General features: G+C 40.7%; 1 protein-coding gene across 1 annotated transcript in view; it reads left to right on the top strand.

The window, feature by feature from the left end:
- The first annotated feature begins 2,034 nt into the window (after positions 1-2,034).
- LOC113493757 (lachesin-like) overlaps positions 2,035-9,789 on the top strand; it is a 58,015-nt gene continuing 50,260 nt past the window's right edge. The window contains exon 1 of the mRNA XM_026871762.1: positions 2,035-2,226. Coding sequence (XP_026727563.1) covers positions 2,193-2,226 — 34 coding nt within the window. The 5' untranslated portion in view covers positions 2,035-2,192. The remainder of the gene's footprint in view (positions 2,227-9,789) is intronic.

The following is a 9,789-nucleotide window of genomic DNA, read 5'->3' as shown; positions in this document are numbered from 1 at the left end:
GTGTAATCGCTAAAAGACTGTCCAATACTAAGGTTGCATTCAATCATAACACTAGTTTACCTATCCGTGTTAAATATATTAACATTTATTTGATACATTATAATTCATACTTAACATAGCAAGAATAGTTCACTTTAAAAAACTATACAGTTTCTCAAAGATTACTGCACATTGTAGAACTCTTCTTAATGTCCACGAAGTTAGAAAAGTTGAGGCGAGTGGAGCCAACCTCACGGACAAAGAGACCGCGACCCGGAGCCGCATGAATTATATTAAACTTGAACAACTATGTGAACGTAATAATGACGGTCGGTACGACTCCAGATAATTACATTGATGTGACGACAAAAAACAACAAACAAACTTCAGCTGTTTATGAGTTCAGCCGCTCAAGTTAACAAATCGAGATTGATTAACTCACAGCTGGATTTTTACTCACAGTTACTTACTTAAATTTCGCTTTTTTTACAATGTCAGCAAAAACAAAAAAATACGAACTGCTATAGATATTGATGTACATCGCAATATAATGTATTACAGTGTAAACGGAGTGATTTGTGACATAAAGTAATAAAAATAAATATGAATAAAGAACATTTGTTCACTTAAACTGTTATCAAGACTAGAGTTCAATAAACCTAGCGCCATCTAGTTTTCGTATTGCTCTAGACAGAACAGTTTCTAATTCGTTCTCATAACAAAAGTACCTAAAACTGACATCAAACCTTTCATTCCAGTCGTCGTCGTTGATAAAACATTGCGAGTTATTAATAAATGATAAACTTCTTGAAACATTTTTCTTCACTGATTCAATACTCCATCTTGTGATACTAAATAATAAAAGCGTATTCCCGAAACATTTCAATTAACATAAAGAGAGAAGAAAATACTGTACAATGAGAAGTCTGTTTTTTTAAATATGTTATCATCAATTTAATTAATGAAGAGCCTTAAATAACTACTGTCTATTAATAGAAGTTAAAGTAACGAGCCGGCCATATAGTACATCGCGTTTATATTTATCGAGATGTTCGGGTGAAAAGTAAAATAACAGAGAACTGAAATATATGGTTTTCATTGTACCCGCAATTACGTAACAATAGAGTTGAATTGAAAAGCACTCGAGAACCGACGTCCCCCCCCCCCCCAGGGCGGTCCTACAACTCGCATTACTCGAACTTTCAAACTGCACGAAAACATTACGTGTGGCTGCGTCGTCAGCGGATATATGGAAGCCGCAAATCCTTACAATATCCAATAGCGTAAAAGAAATGCGCGAAATTAAATTCCGAAGCGTAGCCATTTGTAAAGTACCGCAGAGCTACGCGCTACGGATTAGCGCGCGTCCGCACGCCGCTACGCTGCTACGTCGCCGCTACGCTGATACGACATGCTGCAACTTTTTTCGCGCATGTAGCGGAACCGCCGACGGCCTCCTTCATCTCGTGTATCAAACTTTAGTAAAATAAAGACAGTATATTGAAATCTTCGGAAGTTTTGTACTGTTCGTACGATCGTTTTATTTTACTAGCTCTCCACAGTAGTGTGTCTCCTGTAACTTCTACACTCGAGGTATAATTATAAGGCTTACAATTCGTAGACTTTGAGTGTGATATTGTATTAAATCCTGTTTGTCCATTTATCAATAATCGTTATCGTGGAGTCGGTGGCATATCAATAAATTTCCAAAATAATTATCTGAGCTCAACAAAGGAAACCCTCGTCGAATCGAGTAATTTTCGTGCCCCCGACAAAAATTCCGATTCTCGTTATTCAAATACGAAACCGGAACACGATTCCGGAACTCATTCGAGGCTCGCGCCGCCACGTCGAAGGCCGCTCAATCGAAAATTGAATTTCAATGTCACAACAGTGCAGATGTAAAAATCGTCGGCGCTCGGGCGCGCTCGGCGATCGTTGGGCGGTGCGCGCGCAGCGGGCGGGCGCGGGGGCGCGGGCCGGGGGCGCGGGGGCGCGGGGGGCGCGGGGTGCGCGCGCTGCCGCGGCGCCGGCAGTGTCCCGGGCCGCCCGCGTCCGCCGCACGTGTGTTGCGCGATGCGCCCCCCGCTGCCCCGCGCCCCCCGCCGACTCGCGCGTGCTCGTGCCCTGTGACCGCAGTGAGTGTTCTGTGTGGACGCCCGCTTCCGCGACTGTGGCGCGATGATGGCGCGACACCGCACGCTCTGAATCGGATGCGATTTGTCGCAACGTATTTCTGTACCTCCAGTAAGTTTCAGTGTTGTTGCGCGTATTAAATGCACAGTCGACCGCCTCGACTTGTGAGCGAGTTGACAAAGTTTTGTAATCTGCCGCTCGATCTGAGCGAGTGAAACGGTTCAAGTGGTGACGAGGATTGTCGCACAAAACGACGCTAGGCCTGTATCTGTCATCTGCGACTTACGCGAGTTATCTTGCATCGCAGCGCGGGTCGCGGCCGCCGGAGCCTGCGACAGCCGCTCCGTAGGTACCGCCGGACTCTACTCCGGAACATTTAAACTTTATGCATAGTTGAAAACTGAAAACTTTATAAGTTTTAATTGTAATATTCCATAGTTCTGCTTTAAACTTTTAATGATTGTCATTTTATTCATAAAGCTCTCGCAAAGACAAATAAATTAAACAAAACCACCAACACTTTGTTGACGTTGGCAAATTAGCATCGCACGGCAACACGCGTTGCGGTGCGGCACGTACCGGCAGGTGCCGCGCAGATGTCGCGCCGCATCCGTGCCGAGGTCTCGTCGCGCCGTGACGTGACGTATCGCGTCATGTCGCGTCTTGTCGCGCCGTGCTATCGCCACAGCGCTGCATGGCGTTAAACTTTACGAGCGGTTTAAAGCGAACATTAGCCAGCGAGCACTCGGCACAGATAACGCCGGCCTCTGAATAAAACATTCAATCTCCGGGAGAAGCCACTCTATTTGATTAGCGTCGTAATTACTCATATAAACCAGCAGACGCCTCGTCATAGCCAAACCTTCAGCCTCGTATTTGTTTAAATAATGACGGAGCGATCGCTCGCGCGGACAAAGATTCATGTTATTAAAAGAAACTTTGAATAGAATGTCGCTGAGAAAAACCGTTTTATTAACAACAGGCGCCGAGCGAGTCCGCTCCGGTAACGCCCGGCGGGGCTTTGAAGACGCGGAACTAAAAAATATTAAATAAGCAGTCGAAGGCGCCGCAAACTGAGCAAAGAGGATTCCCTTTTTAATCCAACGTCTGAATGGTAGAGTTTGAATAGCTGGAGTACGACCCGGGAATAGTTGCTACCTTATTGCTGGTTGCGGCCATTCAGGGACGTTTGAGGCAAGACGCCGGAATCGCTTTACCGAGGGTTCAATGGGATTAGCCCTTTCGAGGGGCCGCGATAAACTAATACGCGGAGTGGAATGGCCGGCGTAATGCGCAGCCCGTGACTCCCGGGCCAGCTGACACCCGGCCACGGGCTCCGGCGCCAGTGCAACAATACTAACATACACTCTGACAATCTTCAGCGCAGACTCTACATGATCACATTATCAGTGTAATCTCGGATCTCGATCTCCTGCTACAGTACCAACTCTGACTTATTTTATGCTCTTATCTATTTTCAGACATAATATCAAAGTTACTCTAAATCTATTCATACAGTTCGTTATAGATGCCGAATTCATTCTTCTCGATATTAATTCCTACTGGTATAGTAAATATGTATAGTATAGTATAGTTAATATGTCGTAATTAAACAATTAACTAGAAAAAATAACTTAAAACGAAATTATGTAAGTGTTAGAAAAGTAGTGTAAGGCGAATGAAATCAAACAAAAACGTCCAAAGTAAACTTATTTGTAAAGTATAGGTGAACCGTAGCCGAACGACAATTAATTAGATAATAATTTGAATAAGCGGTTAATAGAGCCGCGCTGACGACCATTCAGGGAATTGTTTAATGAATAGATTGTTGTTGGATAAATTATGAAAGGAAAAGCTCCGCGCTCCGAACTCGCCGTAATCTCAGATTATAATAGACAAAGAATATTACGAGTTCATAATTAGGGACTTCAGACGCCGACTCTAATCGTCGCTAAGCACTTTTGTTTGAGAGCGACACGCGACACACACAAGCGCATTTATATGAATACTAATATCAGGACTTGAAAGTGTGTAACATTAAAGTTTATAATTTGAGTAAGTTATGCCGTAATAAGAGTGACTAGCGAGCTGGCTGCTCTTACTTAGATCAATTAACTTTGGAATTAGTTTAGAATGGTGAAATGTATGAAAGCTATCTGAAACAAACTGTATTTAAATGACACGTATTTTAACATAAAATACGTTTGCTTTTTATGAACGAAATATTTTAAGTACATTCGTCATTTTTGGACCTTCTAGTCGTTTTGACTTAAGTTTTTTTCATAAAAATATTTGACTTGATTAGGTGCTTACTGAATTACTTAACATAAATATTTGTACCGTGTTACATGTGACTTTAACCCCCCCAGCCAAACTATTTTATATTTAAAAAGTTTAGTAATCAGAAGTGACAGTAGCCAAGTTTTAAAGTTAAGTGTGTGTAATATATGTGAGCTCTGGCTGTGTCAGTTAGTGACATCGAAGACATTTCGAACTTTGTTATTAAAATGACGTGTTTAAAATAACACTCTACATTAACATAATTATAAATATTAAAGTGTGCTACAAGTCGTAATAATATAAGGTATCACTTTAGTCGTTGTCGTGAATTTAATAGATTCCTTAGTCTCGACCGTTTATTATCGTGATACTTGTGTGGTACTATCGAGTATCGTCAGTAATGTGTTGGCGTGTAGATTCCTCGCCATATTCACCTCATGATAACCAGTGTGTGCAGTAGAAGCGCGGGCGTCGCAGCGCGGGCTGTCGAGTGGCGCCGCGATCAGGGCGCTCCCCGGGGAACAGATAAGCCAATCCCGAGCCGTTATATAAAGCTTCACTATTTTATGACGCGGTTTAACGCCGCACCGAGACGCGGATAAAGTTATGTTTGTTGTCTTGGCTTCCATCTCGGCGTGCTCCTAGTCTAGCCCCGCCCTTCGTTAAATCACCATCGCTCATATCTCCCTCCTCGATCGGATTATTTATGTTTCAGTGTGATGAGCTTAACGAAAGCAATCGCTTTATTTGACGTCACCAAACTCTATCGCTGTAGTTTCGCCTCAGTACCGCCATCTGCCGCAGCCGCTGACCGCGATTTATCTTACACAGAATTATGGTTTCGTCGAACCGAGCTTTTATCATCAACAAATTTAGCTGACGCTTCCATAGAACTAAGATAGGTGTGACAGGACTTTGTAAACAGTAATTTATATGTGACGTTTGCTTCGAGGTTGCTTAACTGTGTTCAAATAAATCTTCTTAGCTAGTGGGTGAGTGTGTCGGAGTCCATTACGGAGAGATAAGCTGTGCGCGACGGGGCTCGGTGTGTAGCGCATCAGATAACACGCGGCTGTTGCGTCGAATCGTTTTATTGAATTTTCTTTCTCTATGCTTGTCTGTGCATATCACAAATTAGAAACGCTGTCCTATTACTACTATTAACGTGGTTACTACGCTACAAAGGAAACAGAAAATACTACAATACCAAAGAGATTTACATGTTTAGTCAACATTTTTACTATTATTTCTTACAGCAACGTGTATTGTGACAGCTAGACTGACAAGGTAATGGAAACAAACAACTAAACTAGTGAGAGTTCAACACGAGTATTACAAATGTATGAATGAGATCATAGAGCTCGGCCTGTGACTGATTTATGGTAATCCGATAAATCAGGACTCAGTGATAACTGTGGCATAAAGAAACCAATTAAAATAATGAAATGGTATTAGGGAGCGAGTCGTCCGTCAGTGTTTAACGAGCGCGTCACTCGCCAGCGCGCCGCCGACCTCTGAATTATTCAATATTACAAATTACATTAACATCTAGAATTTGGAAACTGAATGGTTCCCCTCCGCACTGGTAGCGTTAATAATTGTTTAATGGAAATTATTATACAAACTATATTCGTGTTAATACTATCGTTTGGGTGTAAATATGTATTAGTTGTAGGCCCACAGGGACGAGTACATGTTGGCTAGGTCTCGTGGAGAACTCATAGAAACGTGGGATTCCTAACATTATAGACCAAGCGATTAAATACGTTGTTTTAGTGCGTGTGTGTACTAATTGTGAATGTGCGACTGTAAGCAACTGAGACTCATAACGTGAGTATTAACAATACTTTAATTATAAGTTTGTGTTTAACATAAGAATATTGTTTCTTAGTTGGCGTGAATATTTTTTATTAAGTAACTAGAAACTTGTTTTTCTGTTAAAAATTGTTGTGAACTCTCATAAAGTAATACAAAATGCCAAAATATCTATGACTCAAAAATATTTAACTCAAAATTGCCAGATAACGTTACGTTTCGTCTCAATTTTCTAAAACAAACTTACAAGTCAGACAGAGTCTAGCTCTGAATATTGTAAGTGTTATGTGATATGAGGGGGCCGTGAGCCATACGTCTAATGCAAACGACACAAACTATATCACGAAGGAGAGCTCTTTACAAAGTGAAGTTTGACGCAAACTATGTTCACAGCTCATCAACTCGGTTCGCATATGAAAATACATTTGCGGTTAATGTTACCCGCGCAGCTCCAATATGAGCGGCGACGGCGATGCGCCGCCGTGATGGATCGTCCACTGCCGGCAAACTGCCACTTTATTGGACATTAATCGTTCTGATGTAGCGATGGATACGTGATACTGCGATTTGGTGTCGAGTTCTAGTTTTCGTTTGTACAGATTGGTTTATTGATGATTACATAGTGGCTCGTGCTTGATGTGACCTGTTTCATCGTCTTCAGCCGTTATCTAGCCTGGCCTTGTCCCGGATTCCGATCCCTTGACGACCGAAAACATCTGAACAGTCAACTATACTACACTTTTCTATTATTTATCAATCTATGTATCGACATTAATAGACATTTAGAATTACTGAATATTTTATTAAAATGTTAAGGGCGATATTTTTTTTAGGTGTAATAAATTATTTCTTGTTACAAACCATCCAATAAATTCCTAGCGTTATTCGTGTAGTCGATATAATATTTGGGCGGTTGTTTAGTTAACAGATTAAGTAATGAAATGCTCGTAAATAACTGATTGTTTGGTTCTCAATGGGTCCGATACTCCGATTTAATCGGTCTACTATTATATTATATTAGGCTACTATTAAAATCGGCTCTGTGGTAGTGTGTGTGTTATATAAGGGGCTGAGCAGAGAGCGGGGTCCAGCACCATACACGTACATCACGTACAAAAATCCCTTTTAAATAAATAAAAACAGGATACATTATTATTTACTCAAACTTACTTATTACCTCAAATTTTTGTTTGTTTGGCATGACACCTACACACTTATTTTGTTATTGTTCTGTACAATTATAATATATCTTGTAAACGGAATGACAGCGTGCTGCTGGGGAGTTTGTTGCGCCGTTTCTTCTCTCACAGCAAAAGCACTTAGGAAGCGGTGAAGGGGGCGAAACTGGGTGCTGTCCAATGTAAATGGTGCTGACCTTCAAAAAGTGATACTTAGTAGCCTAATTTGAATAAATGAATTTTGATTTTGATTTATGTATCCAAAAAACAGCGTGAAATAGCAAAATTAGTTTCAAAAAGCTAAATGGTAAAGATGATACCCCAATCATCGCAGGTTTACGCTGTCGATACACGTACTAAGCATATTTCTCTAATAAATAACAAGCACAAAATAGCATACAAACATTAAAAAGAGCCACAAGAAGTAATTCTCGAACCAGAATAGTCGTTCGAACAGATAACCGCGAACCATTTATTGCCACAAAAGCTGCCCAGTACCAAATACTAATGCAAATGTCTGTCACTAATTTACAGCAAATTTTATAAAATCTCATACTAGTTGAACTTAAATTGGTTGAGAGCAATACAAGTGCAGTATATTATTCTAAATGGAACTTATTTATGATGGTCACAGGTACCTATTATTCGTTACACCGTCGCACAAGCTGTTCGCATAATCTATTAATTTTTAATAAATGTGGTAGTCAGGTCATTTAATGCCATAAAACAATAAAACCCGGCGTGTATTAGCAAAAATACACATCATGATGTTCGTACGAGTGTAGGTGTGTTTAGGTATAGGGGTGTTGTTTTTCCTTCTCCGTTCATTTAGATTCGCTCCTTCAGCATTGAAACTCATTATTCCATTGTTAGCTAGCTGCCACAACGCAGTGGAACTAAAATAGAATTTAACTTTAAAATCATGTATTTACATTCTTAAACTTATTAATCCCTTGTTACACGCCGCGCTTCAAACAAAAACAATTTCGTGTTGCATATTTAAGTACAAAGTGCTTAACGAAACGAGAACAATTCTTCTTTAACTAGTTTTACAATTATGCCGAGACGAGTAAATGAGAAACCGTTATTTTAAAGGAAATCTGTTTTCTTGCTGGAGTTATTTCCATCTTAGCGCATTTGAGAGTACTGCCTACTGCCCGGCGACTGGAATATCCAAAGGAGACATTCTATTAGCGGAAAAACACTCTCGTTAAGTAAGGTCTAAATAACACTAACTGCATTTATTTTCATGTTGAATCCTTAAAATACTTTTATCCAGACAACTTTAATGATGCTTCTGAATAAAAAGATCTTTTAGCGATTAGTATATAGTTATAGTTTCCGAACATTGTTAACTATTTGTATTTGGTTTGATTCGAGTGCTTCACCCCAGTGTTGTGGAGCAGGTCGTGTAATGAATGCGTTGTGATCCACTTGTGCGACACTAAGCTCCGTGACGCGCGCTACACAACACGCCGCTAAGTACGGTCCCGTGTATTACACGCTCATGCTATCAGATTCATTAAATTTGGGATTGCTGCAGCACCCACATTAGTTCTAACAGTCTTACTGTAACATATCTCTGTGACTTGAGTGCTGGAGCGCATTATCTTAAAATTATAATTGAAACAATGCGGATACGAGTGTCCCCAAAACATGGCAAACTGGCAAAGTTGTCTGCCGGGCTGCCGGTCGTCGTGTCGCGCTCGCCGCTTCCGCGTCGCTACTCCCTGCACTGAGCACAGCGCAGCCGGCCCCGCACAAGACGTCCACAACTTAGCGTCGCGCCTGCTCGCAGCAACTTGGACGCGACAACTCCACAACTGATGCCAACATTCAACAAACTTTATATGTGCAGCTGTATCTGTATTAACACTGTCCAAATTTGTCCGTTTCGAACATTTCGACCATTCCAAACTAGAATTTGAAACTATGTACAAGTATTATTACATCGAATTTGTCTATTTCTGAATTTTGCTCTGTTCCAAACATTTTAGTCAAATCGATATTGCAATGTAAAAGCCATCGATAACGATATGAAACCATTTATAAGTTGATTATTTACTCGGTCCTCGACTCTTATTATTTTTATTCATTTCTCGGCAGTTTCATCGGCGGGGAATCCGTTTATAGGCAAAGTAAAAGATTCATCTATCTAGACGAGCCGACTATTCCCATTTGCGAGCCTCGGATACCTTTTTATTATTCTGGAGGCGTTTAGCGTCTTTATACTCACGTTTATCTGATATTGATGTGAGAGAAAATCTAAATGATGAGTGAGTACACTCGGTGAGTGACTCCCACACGCTCAACATATAGCTCGAGAAATTGGCTTCATCTTTGGCAATTGTGTACATTATCTAAAAAAGTTTCTACAAAATGGCTAAAGAAATAAAAAAAA

Source organism: Trichoplusia ni, chromosome 5 (assembly GCF_003590095.1).
Source record: "Trichoplusia ni isolate ovarian cell line Hi5 chromosome 5, tn1, whole genome shotgun sequence".
Taxonomy (NCBI): Eukaryota; Metazoa; Arthropoda; class Insecta; order Lepidoptera; family Noctuidae; genus Trichoplusia; species Trichoplusia ni.
The sequence above is the reverse complement of the archived record's forward strand: the minus strand, read 5'-3'. Positions and strand labels throughout refer to the sequence as shown.